This window comes from Pogonomyrmex barbatus, unplaced genomic scaffold (assembly GCF_055798465.1).
Source record: "Pogonomyrmex barbatus isolate J1 unplaced genomic scaffold, ASM5579846v1 scaffold5, whole genome shotgun sequence".
Taxonomy (NCBI): Eukaryota; Metazoa; Arthropoda; class Insecta; order Hymenoptera; family Formicidae; genus Pogonomyrmex; species Pogonomyrmex barbatus.
This window is the reverse complement of record NW_028297149.1, coordinates 5,086,547-5,105,659: the sequence shown is the minus strand read 5'-3', so window position 1 is coordinate 5,105,659 and position 19,113 is coordinate 5,086,547. Positions and strand designations below refer to the sequence as shown.

The following is a 19,113-nucleotide window of genomic DNA, read 5'->3' as shown; positions in this document are numbered from 1 at the left end:
CTACCTATTCACCCCCCTTTCGCATTAGAATGTTCGTATACGCACGGCGGTTAGGGCAGCGCCAGTGACGAGAGACAGGGATGGCGTGTATACGTATGTGTGAAATAGAATCTCGAACTCTCATTGCGCGTGTACGTGTATTACGTATATACGGGGAGATGTAGAGGAGGATAACGCGCTTGTAGATAGGGTAGGGAACGAAGGGGGTTAAGTCGGAACGAGGGGGTGTACGCGGATGTGTGCGGATGTGTGGGTACATGCGGCCAGCATCAGTGGAGCGTCTCGGCGTCGAAGGCGCCAAAGCGTCGCGGCGCCACCCTCGGCGCCCGCCATAACGCCGCCAGCACTCACCCCCTTTCTGGCTTTCGCTCTCTCTCTCTCTCTCTCTCTCTCTCTCTCTCTCTCTCTCTCTCTCTCTCTCTCTCTCTCTCTCTCCTCCCCCTCCGTCCTTTCATCTCTATCTTTGTGTCGCTCTGTCTCTTTGCTTTTCCGTTCCTCTTTCTGTCAGCGTCTCGCTTCCTCCGTCTTCGCTAACGGCAACCCTCTTTCTTCCTCTTTCTATCATCGACGCGCCCGAAATTTGCGAAAATCTTCGAGGCGCCATCCTCCCACTTCGCTGTCGTCTGCCGTCATCTTTCGAGGAGAAAGAGTCGAGAATTTTTCTGCCACCGTTCCTGTGAACTTTTATTTCTCTTCTTCGCTTGCCTCGCGATGACACGTGCCAGGCACGTTCTATATTGCTGGTGTCCCATAGATAAGATTACTGCGGTTTTGTTTTGCGTGAACTTTGTTAGCTAAGGATTTTTATGAAGAGAAAGCAAAAGAATAGAACGTAAATAATTAGCGTAAATAATTGGCATTGTAAATTATAGATCTAGATCTGATTTTCATAATTTATATATATATATATATATATATATATATATATATATAAATTATCTTATATATATATATATATAAATTACGAAAGATTCTAATTAAAAAAAAAGTTATAAATACAATTTTGAAATATCTATTAATATAAATACTTTCCAGTCTCATATAGCTTTATTAAATATTTTTATATGAATATTATTTTATATGAATATTAAACTTTCTTGTTTTTTTTTTTTTTAATAAACTGTCAGATTGCTGTACAATTGTATTATATCTGTCTCTTAATTATTAAGACATCTTGAGAGAAACTAAACAGAAACGTAAATCTCGTTACCTTCGGAAATTTCCAGATACGTGTGACTGACAAGTAACGAGAACGAACGCAAATTTTCGGATTGCGCGCACACGAGCTGGGGAGTGGAAGAACAACAACAACGTGAGGAGCAACGACGAGGCACCGTAAGTAGCGAAGTGGCCGCTTCCGGTTTGCAGATCGTATTCTTCGGCTCGCTTTTTCGTCCGGAGAACCTCGTAAAAGTGAGCTCCTTTCCGCGGAACCCTCTTCGTCTCGCTTCTTCGACGTGAGTCAGACGAATTGTGAAAGTACCCGCTATATCTCCGCAAAAGCCATAAACTCACTCTCTCTCTCTCTCTTTTCTCCTCTCTTCGTTTTACTCGTACAACCCTCCGCAGACAAACCTCCGAATTTTTATCCCGTTATACCAAGACGAGGAAGCTCGTCCCGCGCTCAATATGGAATATTTCTGGGCTATAAGCCCGAAAACATAACACTTAATTGCGACAAATATGACTCGTAAAATTTGAATAGGCATTTCGAAGTCGGAGGGTGAAAAGTGGAAAATGAAGGACGAAGATGCATTTCTCTTTGCGAGTACGTGCGAACGAGTACTTCGATTTAATCAATATTGGTTACCATAAAATTCCATCCACGCGTTTAATTTGATATTCAACATTCAACACAAGTTTCTAAACTGGAAGAATAACTTTGCTGAAGTATCTAAAAGTTTGGCCAGTCAACTTCCGTGTTAACTAACTTCTATTTAAACATATCTCTGTAGGATAAATGAATGGTTTATCCGAAAACATATAATATCATTTATTAGGATAAATTAAACAAAAAAATACATATAAAATATATATAAATATTTATCTACATAAAAAAAAAAACTGAACAGTGCAGATAGCTAAAAATTCCCAACTGAAATGAGAGAAACAGCATTGTCCAAGCATAGCACATGAAACAATTTCCTATCGCAGTGTCATATTTGTTAAAAAACTTCAATAAAAATAACCAGTTAAAGCGAAATCGAATAAGAGACTGTAGATCTGAATATAATTTTATCGCATCATCAAAATTATTACGTTCGAGCACTTAAGCAAAATGAACAATATATCGGTAAGATGAATGTCGTACATTATAATTATTGTGATAAACCCACAAAATTATTTTCAAATCTGTATTTGGCCAAACTTTTGGATACATCAACGAAGCTGTTTACTCTTTTCGTGTACAATTACACTTTCCTTCGTAACCCAGCAGAACCTCGGGCGTTTCCAGAACGCGTCGAAGATACTTTTTCATCGCTGAGGACGATACTCCGGTCGTTAATAAGAACATGAGCAAATGGCCCATCACAAATGGCGTTAAAAGGTCGATGGTCTCTGTTGACCAATTCGCTCGTATCTCCCCGCATTATCTTTAATCTCCATTCTGCGGTTCATGCAATCTGCACATCTGTCCACCGGTCCAAACTCGGCGGTTACGGTTTGTCATGTTTGTAGCCACGGTCGAAGGGATCAAGCGTCGTTTAATCGCTGGACCCGGTTTCTCGTTCGTGTCGTCTTCGATAATTCCGCGACCTAACGCCCTAAGCACGACAGGAGTCGACTTTAAACCTTCTCATCTTTACCGTGGTTCGAAATTAAAATCTTCTGCAGCTCGCGATGAAATTGTTCTTTTGATTTCACGGAGAATCGCGTATAATTTTTTTTTTTAAGCTACAGTTTACAAAAAAAAATGAAATTCGAAAAGACGATTTGAACGATTTTGTCCGTCGGAGCGACGGATTCATCCGCGGATGTCGAGATCGAATCGAAAATTCTATTGCATGATTAAGCGTTACGCGACGGTGGGATTCCTCCATCCGCGAAATTCGGGAGATATTCGAATTTCGTGCGTGATACGTACATTCGTGGTAACACGAACATCGACGGCACATGTACAATGGAAACGTTATGGCCCAGACATTTTGGCGCCAAACTTACAGCTGTCTACACTGTCGAAACTGCGAGCTGCAAACAAACATCGAGTACCGACGACACTTGTTCTACTTGCGTGCAGATTTATATGACAAGTTGAACATATGACATTCGTTGCCACTTTCGATCGTAACTTTTATTATTGCAGGCCATTTTATATGCACGTATATGGCGTAACCATTTTCGTAAATACATTTTCAGATCTCTCTCTCTCTCTCTCTCTCTCTCTCTCTCTCTCTCTCTCTCTCTCTCATTATACATACAAAAGCGCGTAAGCGATAAATCGTAACTTTTCGAGAGGGGATTTTTATAAACGAGTACATAATAACTGCGCGATGACATGAACGACAAAGTAGCGAGTAATATCAGACTACTGAGATATTCCGTTTGTTTAAAATATAGAAATCGAATAGATTCTTCAGTCGAGAACTCTTTATCAGACGCAATTTGCGCTTAACGCAAGGGAGATTCTTCTAAAACGTCCCATGTTTTAAACACTATTAACAGTCTAACAGTTCGCGCTTTCACTCGCTAACAATTTCACGTGAGAGGATCCTCCGTATAATTGGGAACCATAAAACTTTTCCGATCGTAAATCGTTGTCGGACCGAGCGCTGCATTTTCGGGGACTGACCGCACGCGCGCGAATCCGGGGGTAACTCGAATCGACAGGCGCATTGTTAGGCCGATTAATCGAACGATAAGTTTCACCGTGTATGGCGAGAGTGATTGACGCTACCACGATAAGCGTTGATGGCTGTAGAGAGAAGGAAAGGGAATAGAAAAAAAAAAAAGAAGGAGGGACAGAGCTAGAGCGTGAGATGACACGAACGAAAAGAAAAGCAGAAGCATACTTAGGGGGGTAGATCCTTAATTCATCCCGGACGAAAGCCATCCTCTGTTTTGTATCCCCCTGCCAACGCAGCTTGCTCTCCGTCATTTCCTTCACTCACGACTGCAGAAGCGGAAAGACACGTGTGACACGGGTGGAGTTTAGCAAATGTGTCATTTTTAGGAAAAACAAATTTTATAAATTAATACTTTAGTATGTACGAGTGTTAGTGGTTCTGTTTTGAAATAAACGTCTGCTTCTTATTTTTTAAATTTTACTGTAATTTGTTTTACTTTTATTGTAATAACTTTTATTGTTGTATGTACGCAAATGGTATTTCATATTTATATTTGATCAATTTTGATATTTAATTATTTGTTTTTATTACAACAATTATTTATATACACCTAACAACTAAATCCTCCTAACTAAAAATCACACATTTTATAACAATATTCATATTTATAATATTTACAAAATAATTTATTATTTTATGTTATTTGCAGCTTTTGTAAAAATTGTGCAATTATAAAATTTTATTACATTATTTATTTCGTTCTGAATTTATAGATATGAGTTTATTTAAGAAAAATAAAAAAAAAATTAAACATATAAAGTAATACTTTATATTATATGATGTAATAGCGTTTCTCGTATTGTCACATATATGAATTATAATGGAAAGTAATGTCTTGTAAAACAAGTAAAATTGACAAACTATGTATAACGAAACGTCACATTAGTTGCGTGCGAAAAATTCGATTGTTCGCGTTTGATTTTTCTTCTTTTTTTTTTTTCTTTTTTCGAGAAAAAAGCTCGGCGATGTTTTGCGAGGTTTATGGTCAGTAGTCGCCCGCCAACTTCCGGGCCGCTCGCTGCATAAATTGCCTGTACATCTCAATTCACCCCCCGGGATGGTGACCATTCCCTTACACGTCGTGCTCCTGAGTGACACTCCCCATCCTCTTCGCAGGAGACCTCCCGCCTGCAGACTCACATTATCATCCCTTCGCGTCTCCCTCCCCCTCCCCCTCCCCGCTTCTCACCACGACTGGGGTGGGGATTTCGAATCTTTGTACGGCCAACAACTTAAGCCCATATCTAAGGAAATTATCGGATCCGATCTTACACCACGTTTCTTCTCACGTGTGATCGAAGCTTTTTTTTTTCCCTCATTGGATTATCGAGTAAGCGATACTCAAATTGATTCGACACGTAAGATCCATATTAGATCGCATGATAAAAATATATTTTTAGAAATACAATCGAATCGAAAATAAAATTTAACGATTGGTTAACGCGAATTAGTTCTCGAAAAAAAAAAAATATATATACATATATATAAAATTACCCTGCAACGTTCAACGGTCTGTAAAGTAAAACAAAGTGTCTTTTTGTGATGTTCTGACAATCTGAATGACAACCGCTAAAGTGCTTCGTTCGAAAAAGCTATAGATTGACGGAGTAATTTTCTTTTTGGACTTGCATTATCATTTCTTATCATTCGCCGTATATGCTACCTGAGATGATATTGCTGTTTACATTGGGCGTCCATATCTCTCTGAGGTCTTTTAGCGCGTAATTTATTTTCATAATTTAAGCGATAGAGAGCTCAAGCTGCGTGATGTAAATAAATCTGATTTGCGTACTGACGCCTCATTATTTAATTTTTTCACTGGTTCACTATTCGAAAAGCATTGAAACGGGAGTGTTACATTAGTGGAGAGCACGTTATAACTCATATGTCGTGTAACATTTTTATTTTATTCATTTTTCAATAGAGATTTCGAAGTTAAACTTTCTTATGCCAAGAAGTGGAATATAAGAGAAAGAAAATTCGATAACAAGGAAAAAAATGCAGCATGTATAATATATCTATTTATGAAAGAAAGATATTAGAATTTTTATTTCTAAGAGTGACAACTATATAATGCAAAAAAGTTCTTAAATTTTTAAACTCGTAAACTGCTTTTATAGAATTAAATATTTTTATGCCTCGAATGTTCAAACACTATAGAACTAAAAATAAAATTCGCAAAAGTGTGGAAAATATAATTGGCAGTAATTGTAAAAAAAAAAAACTGTTTAAATTGCTTGATTAAATTGTTTAACATTCGTATAGTAATATGAAACGAATTAGGATTGGAATTGTTCACGTTTCCATTTGATAGTGACGACCGAATGATACCGACAAGCCTGGGGTCTTTACAGCAACATCATTAGTCTAATTGCAACTGCATCCTCATAATCACCCTATAAATTCGAACGGTGTCATTTCGATTACTGCAATTTACTGTCAAATTCGTCGGTGGATCTTAGCTTTCGCGGTGGCAGAAAGTCGCGTCGCAAACATTCGCTCGCCCTTTCGTCCTTCGTTTTGCAGAGAGGGGGGGCGGGGGAGGGGGGCGAAAAGGGGCCAACGACGTCCTATAGCGCGATACGACATTCGAATTTCGAAGGGGTCGGCACCACGCTGATGCACCCGTGATCTTCTCGCGCGGGGGAGGGTGGTAGGGGGGCCTCGCCGAGCGGACGATTCACCCCCTCGCGAATTGGCGGAGCACGAGGAAGCGTCGGGGTAGCGTCGGACGGTCGCCGCCAATCGTCGCCGCCCTCGTCCACCGATAAACCCTCGCGTCTGCGCCCCTCGGACGGGTGCCCGTCGGTTCCCTACGTCGCCCTCGGTTCGGGTACCGTGCGCAAGGCCGCAGACCTATCACTTCTTTGGCGACAGCCGTCGGGGTAACATCCTCGCCCTCGCTCTCTACCCTCGCTCTCTTTTCCCATCCCTTCGACCCTTCGCACCGTCACCGACGACTCCAAACTTCCACCCGAAACTCGCTTCCCGTCCCCGAACTTCCCGAGCTTCCCGAGCTTCTCGAGAACTTCCCATTTGATCCGTCTTCCTTCCCTCACGTTTGATTTCAATCGGTCTATCAACCTCTCACGTGCCACCCTTATTTCGCTCACTTATTATTTATTCCCCGTGTTTCTGTTTGTCCGGCTTCGCGAAGATAGGAGTCTGATCGGACGCCGACCTGATCGACACCGTTTCCACTTCCGCGTCGCAGTGAAAGACGTCTCGCGAAAGATCGTTCCGGCCCCCGGACGTGCAAGCAGTATTAATCGGTTTAACGTTTCCCGCCGGTCTCTCTCAGGTAAAACAAACTTTCATTTCTGCTCTTGCTTTTGCTTTCCTCTCTCGAGCCATTGCGGTATTAGGAATTTTTACGAAAAAGAATTTATTCCATTGTTATTCCACCGCGGACAAAGCCCGTATTGTGAAAGCCTCCTCCGAAAAACGCACATGCGGTTTCGCTTGCAATTTTCGGAAAATACTCCTCGCGATTTCATTTGCGGTTGTCTTCTCCGTTTATTGCCTTTTCGCTTTTTCGCGGTTGCCCGGAAGAGAAATATCGCCGATCGAAGAGCGCGCCGGATTTCACGTCGCTTCCACTTCCGTTCAGCTTCACGATCGTCGCCGGAAATCATCGTGCGATGTGGCGCACGGCTGTCGCGTCCCCCGGAACTTCCCCGTGCCTTAAAATCGCCGTCCAGAGATCGTGACAATAAATCGTTCTCATTTTGAGATCTGTCTTTTTTTTTTTTTACGAGACTTTTTGAGACACTCTCCCGTTTGTCATACCCGCTCTTTCTCGCTCCAGACTGAAATAGCTCGTCGACGAGCGTTACCCAACGAGCTTATTTTCCCTCCCAGTCGATTATCGATCCAACCACGAGATTGCCTTACCGTGATCCAAGTCCGTCCGGGTTATTCCGAAAGTTCGTCTCTCCATCTTTTTCGTTTCCCTCGATCGAGGCTCGAACGAGACCCGAACTCCGTCCGTCCGTCCCTTCCTTGTGCCTTTTACATTAGTCCCGATTTACCGCTCCTCTCCGTTTGTGACCGGGGCGAACGACCGCGTTCCCGAAGATCCGACAGAGGAGCGTGCAGTCAACGAGGATCAACCCTCCTGAACTACGTAAATCTTCACGTAGATGTACAGAAGTCTCGCTTTGCCTCTCTCTATCTCTGTCTCTCCGTCTGTGCTCTCCATCTCGCTTATAACTCGCGCTGAACGATCACGGGCGCGACGAGAGAATCCGTCCCAGAAGAGATCCCACGAGCGCGATCGAGTGACACTACGATGACACCGATGTGGTGAGTAAGAAACTACTGAGCTGTGTGATGCAAGGGAGTTTCGGCTATCTTTGCGAGCTGTAGCTTTAGCGATTGTTTAGCGAAGTAGAATAACGTCCTCTCCGTTCTCCCTCCCTCTCTCTCTCTCTCTCTCTCTCTCTCTCTCACTCTCTCTCTCTCTCTCTCACTCACACACATCGTTGTCGTGTTGCGGGTGCTTTTGATGTACTACACTATTTTGATCTGAAGCTAAAACTTTATAATTTGTAAACTCGCGAGGATTTTGTTAAGTATTTCTAGTAGTTTTATAAAATTTTGATTAAATAAATAGTAGGACGTTAGCGTGACTTATAGTCACGTTTAATTTTGCTTGAAAAAAAATTTTACATATTTATTTTTTTGACATAAATCGAGGCAGTTTTGCTGTATAAAATCCGATTAAAAATACTTGGAAAAAATTGATCTATACAATTCGTCAATTAAAAATCATTTTTTACTTCTTTATATAAATAAGTATGCGTAACGTTCTTGCATGATTATTTGATAACAATATATTTTGATAAATAATAATAAACATATGTATAAGTAAAAATATAATAAACTTAATATAATATATATATATATATATAATAAATATAATACACTTATTTTTTGACAGAATTTTTTTTCTAACGTTAACCACTGTTGAATCGTATTTTGAAAAATTACATGTTCTGATTTCTGCCGAAAACGCTCGAATCGAACGGACAAATGAGCAAGCAGAGGTCGTTGAATAAAATTGATTGCCGTAGAATAATCAAGATAATATACTCAATTATTAAGAGAGAGTCGTGATAACAACTCCCCTATGATCTCGAAATCAGATAGTATAATACGAGGGTCGTCTTTCCGGGGTCCCGAAATTGTCCAATATCGAGGGAGGCAGACTTCGGTAATAACAATCAGGCATTCACGCACATACGTCGAATTCTTTGTCTTTAAAACTCGTCCGTACCGTGAAATTATTTTAAATGACGAAACGAGATAGGTTTGGTCTTTCGGAATCCACAAACCAGCGATGTTGAATTTTACGGTAGAGATTAATTACCATATTCAGGATTTTCATTAAAGAATATTTATTATTCTTTATTGCTTATATGAACGAGCATACAGAAATGGTATGCAACTAGGGCGAGTAAACAGTCATAAACCGTGTCGAAAGAATCAAAGGCGATTTGTAAAAATTTACAATGCAGATCAGTGCGTAGAATGGGATAGGAGAGAGAAAGAAGGAGAGAGAGAGAGAGAGAGTACTCTAAATAATTATTTGAACAAAAATAAAAGGTTCATAATGTGATACGAGCAAACGATATAGATTTCTGAGTTTGACGTTTTGCCGATAGACCTGCGTTATTGACAATACAGTTTTCACCTGTACAGTCTCTCGTTTACACATTCAAGTATTATTAATCATTTTCCAATAGAGAGCTTCCAATAGAGACATAGTAACCGCCCGGGGTTTATTGGTGATGTGTAGGTTAAAAGTATACCGAATCTCTAATGCGATTTTATGTGGCAATGCACACTTGGACGACATTTGCAGCGCTTGACATTTATAATAAAATTAAAGACATGATTTGAATGATTTTCTCTCTCCCTTTCTCTCTCTCTCTCTCTCTCTCTCTCTCTCTCCTGATAGTATACTTTAAATATTTCTTTATAACATTTATATCATTACTAATTCTAGACTGATAATTCCTCGCGAAATGTAGTATAAATTAACGTCAGAAATAATTATTCTTCGCCTAAGATATTCCGGAATAAATTCCGTTGTTTCTAAATTTGGCCGAAATTACGAATGGAATCCTATATATACGTTTTCTTTAATCTCTTTTCTCGTTTCATCGAGAGCTGGCGCGGCAAAGGCGCGCGGGCACATCTTATTTTAATCCTTTACCGATGTGGTGGAAGAATCGATGATTTCCGCATCTGTCACCGCCCGGTTCACAAGCGTCCAGACGTTAAAACGACTCAACCAGACACATGAGCGCACGTTTATTTGAAATCCCGGCAGACTATTCCTTGCGGCTCGACAATAATGCTAGTTCCAGTTAGCGTTGGCTCCGAGCCTCGCGCGAATCTCTCGAATCAACATCGGGACGAGCGCGATCGATTCGGGCGCGAATTCGTCTAAACATCTCACGAATCTTCATCTGCAAGACGTAACGTAAGAGAGAAGAATTTAAGATGTGAGTGAAAAAAATAGCGACCAGAAAAGCGTGAAAAACGAGGGAAAAAACAGAGGATAAGAAACATGCAGAATTGTTTTTCTTAAAAAATACGAAGCGATACATTAATCGATATTTCGATCATCTATGTCTTCAAAAAGATAGATAATAAAAGAATGTTTTTTTTTTACTTGTTATTTTTCTTTTAGTTATGAGATTGTAGTTGAAGTTTCAGTTTTTAAGCAAATCGAAGAGAAAATGGTCGAGAAATCGATCGTCAGGAAAATCGTGAAAAATCGAGACGGCCACGGATGGCATGATTTGTTTGTGCTCGCATGACGCTCGAAATTTCCTCGTTTGATATACGGGGGTGTGTTACTGGGGCACTAGTGCGCAGAAGCCCCGAACATGCCCGATGTAGTTCCCAGAGAATCGTCGTAGCGATGCCCCCTCCGATCCCCCTCCTTCCCCCGTTTTGCTCGTCATCCCATCCTCCGCCCTGGAGTCCCGCATCCCCTTCGAGAGAGAGAGAGAGAGAGAGAGAGAGAGAGAGAGAGAGAGAGAGAGAGAAGGACCGCGAGAGCGAGCGAGCGAGCAAGGGGTGGCTCCCCGATCCAACCCTCTCGGTTACCCTTCGAGCCTTAGTTCGAACCGCGGCACATTCAGTTTTGGACCGGCGATCGAAGTGACGCGTCCGTCGTTCCCGACCGAGCTTGTCCTCACACACCTCTCTCTCGAGGGATCCCTCGGGATTTCACCCGTCGCCCAGGAGGCTCGCGAATCCCTACCCCGGCCACGTCCGCGGTTTCACGGGGGTGGGCCTGGCGCGGATCGCGGCGCGTTGCACACGCGGTCGGGGATGTTGCGCGAGACTCGCGTTCGCTCGAAGCCATCGATCCTCGCAATCGAAGCGATTCAGTAACACCTGTGCGGGAGTCATACTAAATAAAACCAATCGATAAGTGCAAGAAAGATAACGCAATCTAACATATATATCATTTAACTCTTGATTTTAAGCAAGTTCGACTTGCGCGATTTGTGATTTATTCCCGGAAGTACATAGATCCTGTTTTTTTTTTCTATTGTCAATGAGTGAATTTAGCTTCTCGAATTATATTTTGTATTTTGCGAATAATATTTTAATTTATTCTATAAATCTAATTTATTTTATTAATTAATAATTAATTCTATATCTTATAATTTCTCTTTCCTACATCAACTCGAAAAGCTGAACTACGCTTGCCATATGTTTCTTTCTAATAAAAAGCCAATTGAAATTTCTTTCGTTATTAAAAATTATTTGTCATTGTTGTAATATATTCCTAATATTAATCTTGTTTGATCAAGCGGATCTCAGCGTCTACGAACAAGCTCGTTCATCGAGGAGCGCCGATCGGTCATTTAATGGAATATCGATGTAAATAGCGGGATTTACCGGGGCTCGTCGTAAATTGATCGCGAATAAATAGTAGGAATGGAGTTGAACCCGTGCTGCAGCTTCGTGGGGATAGTAAATTATCTTTATACGAGAAGCTTGCATCGGAAACGGCGTCAACCGGCGTCCAACATTCCACGATCCTGGGTATTATAGGAGTCGCCAATAGCCAAAATTAGATGTATAGATGTAGTTGCTGCTAGGCTCCGCTAAAGCAAGCCAATAAAATGCGTCGCCGCAGGTAAATATCATCACCACTACTTCTCTTATGGTCAGTGATCTCGTATTATGTATCAACGTCAACGTTCATTGTCATCGCTCGTTAGCCAGCCACGTGGCATTTGCCTGCCTTCAGATTCGAGAAACGTCATGCCTCGTTTCATAAGATTGCTACACGCGATGCTGTTAGACAATTGACAACGAAAGAGATAAATCGGCACTTTGACAATTGAAGAAATGAAAAACATATAAAAGTATATATATAAAAAATATATATATATATATATATATACAATTTTAATTTTATTAATATAAAAAGTTATTTTTTATCTTATATAAATATAAAAAAATATATAAAGCTCAGATCTTTATAAAACTTATTTTATGAATTAAAATAAGTTCATAATAAAGGGGAGTTGTCAAAATCATATCGTTAACTCGCCAGCTCTTATCAAAATACGAATATAAATAAATTACGTAAACAGATAGTATTAGATGTTCTTAAACATCAAATTATAATTTTCAATATTAACTTGTATATAAATTAGTGCCAAATAGGAAATACAATAAAATCATATCTTGAGTGATATGATTTTGACAACTTCTCCCTCCCTCATGTTCCTTGATATGATAACATGCAATTTATGAAAATGAGGTTCGATTGTTTCTTATGAGTTAAATGTTGTTCTGAGGATGTTTTATAAATTAAGTGCTTAGACGAAACGTTAGATTTAGAATAGAGATGCAGAGATGCTCTTGCGTATTAAAAAACTTTCGTCCTATAGAGTTGTTTGATACGTAACGTTACTGCGGGAAGCTGTATGGCTTTATTTGTTCAGTTCGATGAAATATTCATTTAATTTAGATGGTTAACGGCATTTACTATTTCATACTTTTACAAGTGAATTTATCAAAACTTTCGTTGCGTCGGTGGAAGTTTATTTACAAACATTTCATTCAATCGATTCACGCCGGTGAACGTCGACGAATTGCCATTTTTGCTTTATTTCGTCATGTCCGCATACACAGTGTGTTATATTTGCATTTATCTGTAGCCTCACGTCGCGCCCCTAATGCATCTATTTGACGTAAGTATAATGAAAGCAAAGTATCGCGAGAATAAAGAGGATCTCTTTCTCATCACCTTTTGGGCGTCAAAGCCGATGTAACGCGAGAGAGAAACTTTATGGGGTAATTGTAACAGCCCGTCTCGCAATATGTTAGGAAATTAACATCGTAAAGTAAATTCGCATAATGTATGTCACTATAAAGCAGCTGAAGCTTTTATTTAAATATCTACCTGAGCTTCGAGCTTTAGATGCGGATAATTGGCAATGGAGGATCGAGTTGTCTATGATTCATTCAATGAAATATTCCTACTTGTCTGGGAAATGGGAATATAAAGAACACAGAAGAAAAATAAATTTTCTTTGCGAAAATTAATTCTTTCGATATATCAATATTCTCGTAATTTATCGGGATACTCGTTGGAGTTGATAAGTTATTCGGATAACCCGTAAGGGGTTACAACACGCGCGTTTTATACCTTCCTATGATTTACTGGGATAGTGACGCGCGGAAAAATGTGATGACATTCGCAAAGGGTGGCAAGGGTACAGAGACAGATAGAAGGGAGAGAGAGAGAGAGAGAGAGAGAGAGAGGGGGGGGGGAGAAAGATGGAAAATGTGGAGCCAAAGCGTTCGTGGGGTAGGGAGTGTGAGAACCGACCGACTGCTACCCTCCTCGCGAGGCGGTGATGAAGTTAAAAAAGCTGACGACGACGCTATAATTCGTCTCGAGAATGGAGCATGGTAGCTACATACTGTGGCCAAAGTAAATGGCAGTAAGTGTTTTATATCCACACGCTTTTCTATTCGCGCGAATCTCATTTGGCAAATTGCACACATCCCTTTTTATGCCAATCACAATTTGCCACGGGGGAGGGGGTATTAACGAGAGAGAGAGAGAGAGAGAGAGAGAGGGGGAGGGGCGATCAATTATTGTTATGAATATTTTAACGCCCGAAGGTCTTAAGAATTAATACAGCAATCATCGCTGAAATGGAATTATTTATCGAGATGAATTATTCATCAAAAATTACATTTGCGATTTATAATTGATTGGTAATTATCGGACGAAATATTATTGCTCTCTTCATTAAAAGCGATACATGTTTTCGTATTACATTATGTTATATTAAATTAATTATAAACGCGCAATTGCTTTTTAATCAATGGATTACTGGATTCCATGATTACTTGATGACTACACTGGCGGTCATAATTAGTAATTTAATCAGTCAGCGGTTAGTAGTAATCGTATCTAGTAATCATTAAACCGATCAGATTTTATTATTGATACCCGTCGTCCTCTAATTTATTTTCATTAATTAGTGGGTGTTAAAAAGTGGGCTTTTTGCAAGAAGAGAATTGGTGGACGATTGTCGATGATTTTGTGTGATCGAGGGAATGATATTAAGACGGTACTATCGATAGGGGCTAACGGGGGAAATTACGTTATCAGCATTAATCTCGCGAAGTAGGATGTGAAGTATATTCTAATGCATAGGAAATGTAATTTGCGCGGAATATATGCATAAGGCTTGTGTCGCGCCCGACGACGTGGCCTTGTTAATACTCACACGGACGCAACGCTATCATCTTGCCGCTGGCAAAAACACCGGTTACAGATATGTAACATCACGTAACATCACGTCCGAGTTTGGAGGGAGGGGGGGGGTGGAGTCACGCGGCCTGAACTTGACTGGAAGTTTAAATGAAACTCTCTTTCCGCAGTTCCGTCCGCGAGAATAACGGTAAAGCGACGGAGGGGGGGGGGAGGAGGGAGGAGAGGAGATCGGTTAAGGCCTCAGTTAATTCAGGCTCGCGAGAAACGCGTAAAGAGTAATCGCATAGAGATTAATCCGGAGAGGCTCCACGGGGGGGAGGGGGGGGCTCCGTTCAGGGCCGTCCGTCATTATCAGTAATTATGACGCGCCGTTGCGGCGTCATTAATGAAAATCGCTGTCCGGCGCCGAATCCGGCGGGGATGGAATTTTTGCAACGAATTATCGCACGAGATTTTACCGCGCTCGCCCGCGGGGGTAAATAATGCCCCCGAACTATTCAATTGCGCGCGCGCTGCGCCGCGATGATAAATGACGGGAGCCCGGGCGGCGACAGATTAACACGTTTCCACTATGGATTTCTCGACGTTTCCACGGATAATCGACGGCGGCCTCTCGACCGATTGGCACGTATGCGCGTATGTGGCGCGATCCATTAGAGAATCCGAAGACCGGATTAGCCGATTTTGCAAAGCGCGGCCGCACAATCGCGTCTTCGTGCTTCACCCCCCCCCCCCCGCCCCTCATCCGCCCCTCCTCCTCTCCTCCGGACTGTCGCCCTCAATTAGCTCGCGTCAAGTGTCATCGCGGCGGATACTAGGATACACGATGTCTAATTTTAGAAATTCTTGATTAACGTCAATCGCGCAACTGGCTCTCTACCGCCTCCTCTTTCTCCTTCTTCTCTTTCTTTCCATTTGCTTCCTTTTTTTTCCTCTCGCTTCGTTCTCGAACTCCCGCTAAACTACCGCGCTGAAAACACAGTGTGTCCGGTATATATCGGGCAATCAACCATACCGAAATGGAAGATCCGACGTGAAGAATTTAGATGGTACGAGGGAGAATAAAATGGCCAGGAATTTGTTTTAATACGTCAAAGGGAGATATTGGAGTTCGATCGAGATGAAAGCCCTATTTGTGTTTGAGTACGGCTTGAAAGAACAACTCGGTACACGCGGGCGTGTACCGAGAAGATCGCCGGATAAAGGAGACGGTTTTATCACGTTATGAAAACACAAATTTTCCTTTCCGCTCGTAACAGCTTGTTTCTTCCGCCTTTTATCGCGCGTTGCTTTTTCGCCGAGGTCATTAGAAAAATGTTCTTCTCATTTTCCGTGAAAGATCCGTGAGATAATTTATCGACAAGTCATGCTTGCTATTTTTATTTGTTTAAAAAAAGTCTATTAAGATTATTTTATTATCTTTAAACGCTCGCGCGTTTTTAATTGTCCGTTTAATTGAACTCGTATAAATAAAGAATCGAATTTTACGTTCACGAAACAAAGAGTTCGCCACTTTATCGCCGGCCTTTCACGATGAATAACGTTGCGCGACGTCCCTCCCGTAAGAATATTCAATTTCCAGCAATATCAGTGCCAGCATTGTCGAGAAGTGGTTCCATCCCACTGGCAATATGTATGGAGTTGATGATCCAGTTGTATGTAATGAGGTCATTCCCTCTGAATCGAGTTCGTGCGCGGGTAGGGAAGGTGACGTATTGCGAATTGAACGAAGTAACTTTGTAGCCAACGATGGTTTCAATTTCACAGTGAAACGCCATCGGCTCTGCGAGCGATTGCCTGTTGCGCGATTTTTTTCCCTACATTCCACCAGATTGAGATATTCACTTTGTTTTGCTTTTTCTTCTTTTTTGAAAAAAAAAAAAATTCAGCGATATCGCTCGTCATGCTCGTGATGCATGAGAGAAAAAAAGAAGAAGGGAGAAAGGAAGGGAGAGAAAGAGAAAAGAGATCCGTATATCTTTAGGAACAAAATGCGCTTAATCAAGCGCATAAACGTAGCAATCTCATATAACTTCGTATATCAATAAAGTTTTCTTATTTAATATTGTCAAAATAAATTTTTTTAAATAAACAAATATACATATTTGTTATATTTGGGTAGATGTAATAAAAATTATATTATAGTGAATTTGAATTTATATATCAATTTAGAATCGCTTTTTCTAATAATTATTGAGCCTTATTGACAAAATATTTACCAACTTCAAAAATCTTTTGTTCTCGACAATTATCATCCCCGACATAAATTTTTCACAACTTTGGCACGCTCTATTGGCAGCTGACACATTCGCGCTCGATAATCATCCTCTAGGTCAGAAATTCGACACGCGCAATGAAATCAAAACCATACGTTAATTGGGTGAAAATTGTCGGCGAGAGAGAAAAGCGAGCGAGAAAGAAAGGGAGGAGGGGGATGAATCGGCGGCGAGACTGGAAAGAACGAGAGGGAGCGCTCGTAAGAAAGGATAGCTGCACGAGAGTGGCTTGGGGTTACGCTCGGAATTTGACACAGTCAGAGACCGGCGTTGCCTGGCAACCTTTTAAGGGTGGAAACCCACATTGGCGTAGGGGTATATACCTGCGACGAATTTATGCGGCATTATTATTTCTTCTTGACTTGACTCTCTCTCTCTCTCTCTCTCTCTCTCTCTCTCTCTCTCTTTCTCCCCCTCTCACAGGAATCGCACGTGGAAAAATGCGTAAATTAATGCCATCGGCTTGCGATCGGACGGTCCAGGGTGAATACAACGAAATTGGACGTTTGTCCTCGTGACTTATCTTAACGATGCGCTTATTGTCGCTAGAAGATGCGTGCGTTTCGCGGCTCGCAAATTAGCGTGGAAGATAGCAATCTTCTCCGACAAAGCGACGAAGGAGCGGCTGCACTCGGGGCAGCGCCACCCCTGGCGCGCTCCATACCGCTGAAGGGATAATGACACTCCGTTTCAATTCGCTGTCATGATTTAATCTATTCATATCTCAGAATGTGCCCCTTTGCTCTCTTTCTGCAATTATTACCCCGGGTAATCTTTATTAAGGCGATCAAATACAATTAAACGGTACGGGTTCCCATTCATCTTCCCTCTTAAGAAGCTGCTCGCTCAAATTATATCTCGACATTATCTCGGGGTGTTTTACACGTTTATAAACTGTCGGAGCTGTGTATCAAGCGAGAATTTCATTATTTTGTACATTTTTCGTATATTTTTAGATGTTGGAATTCCGATTTCAAAGTTTCGAACTCAAAAATTCAAGAATATTTTTATTACCGTTTTCATACTTCTGCAATCCCCTTCGGAAGGGGGGCCTTTATATCTTTATATAAAATAAAAATACCTTCTGAAGGTTTTGGAACAAAAATCAAGGCATTTGGAGGTTGTGCCCATGAGGACTTTTAATCAGCTTGACATGAGCTACAAAATATTAAAATTTGAAACAATTTGATCGAGAATTTTCCATTTTCCATAAGATTTGTGCGGGGTTCTTTTACGTAGTATGTACGTATTGCTATGGGAGATCGATATATAGACAGAGAAGTCTTACGGTGGCTTCCTCTTTCAGTCTAACGCGGATCAATTTTAATCCGTCGTCGTGGTCGCTCCACGTCGTTCCGACGTCGTCGGCCGACTCGATGCGGCCGTACCTTAACATTTTTTCCAGGTATCGCGAGAGAAAAACCACATGGGGTCTCCTCGCACACGAAGCGAAACTCACTCTCGAGCAAGTATGGCGGCACGATTACTTTCTCAGTGTCGTTGGCGCAAATAATCGAGAGACCCTCCAGACCGAAGTGGACTAACGACACGAACAATACAGCTAAATTCATATATTCATATATACGTTATATACATATATATGATTATATTAACGATGTCCGTCATTAGATCGCGACGCGGTGGGGGGGGGGGGGGGACGCGCAATAATAGTCGATCCTTGCAACTTGTTGCGTTCCAATTTCGCTGTAAAGCGGAAGCTGCGTGTTCTTGATGCATAATCCTTTAAATTGCCGTCTACGTAATACCGGGATTATCGGATAATTTTGCGGGATAATTTCGCGCCGCGGATCGCGCGCGATCGGTGTAACTTCCGTCTTGAGAATAAATACCACCGGCAGATCGCCGGCCGATAAAAAGCGCGATTACAAGACGCTTAATTAGTTTCTGCAAATAAACCGTCGCTCCGTCTCTTGATTGATGTCCGTAATCCTGTTTCACGCGGCCTGTCTTTTCCAGTCGAGTGATTCCGGAGGTTTTCGCGCACGCAGAAGGTCACCTCAGGCGATCGCAATGGCCACCCTATCCTTACGTATCTCCATACCGGAGAAGAATGCCACCAAGATGATGCAGTTCGATCCTAGCACGTCGGTGTACGACGCCTGTCGTATCATTAGGGAAAAACTCGCTGAGGCCAGCAACATGGGTCAACGTAAGTGCTCGATATTTTTTTTTTTTTTTTTCAGCAAATTGTATCGGA

At 41.5% G+C, this 19,113-nt stretch overlaps 1 protein-coding gene and 1 long non-coding RNA gene across 9 annotated transcripts in view; one reads left to right on the top strand and one right to left on the bottom strand.

The window, feature by feature from the left end:
• Positions 1-7,877, bottom strand: part of LOC105423523 (uncharacterized) — a 54,831-nt gene extending 46,954 nt beyond the window's left edge. The window contains exon 1 of the long non-coding RNA XR_016140498.1: positions 7,740-7,877. This is a non-coding gene — a long non-coding RNA (uncharacterized LOC105423523). The remainder of the gene's footprint in view (positions 1-7,739) is intronic.
• rhea (Talin_middle and talin-RS domain-containing protein rhea) overlaps positions 1-19,113 on the top strand; it is a 46,902-nt gene that overhangs the window by 10,659 nt on the left and 17,130 nt on the right. For 2 of the 8 annotated variants that reach the window (XM_089082071.1, XM_089082073.1), the window contains exons 2-3: positions 1,227-1,335; positions 18,873-19,065. In XM_089082071.1, coding sequence (XP_088938197.1) covers positions 18,927-19,065 — 139 coding nt within the window. In that variant the 5' untranslated portion in view covers positions 1,227-1,335; positions 18,873-18,926. Of the gene's footprint in view, positions 1-1,226; positions 1,336-8,008; positions 8,151-10,904; positions 12,013-13,634; positions 13,835-18,872; positions 19,066-19,113 lie in introns of those variants that run through there. The other 6 variants (XM_089082069.1, XM_089082068.1, XM_089082074.1 and 3 more) reach the window with 5 other exon arrangements.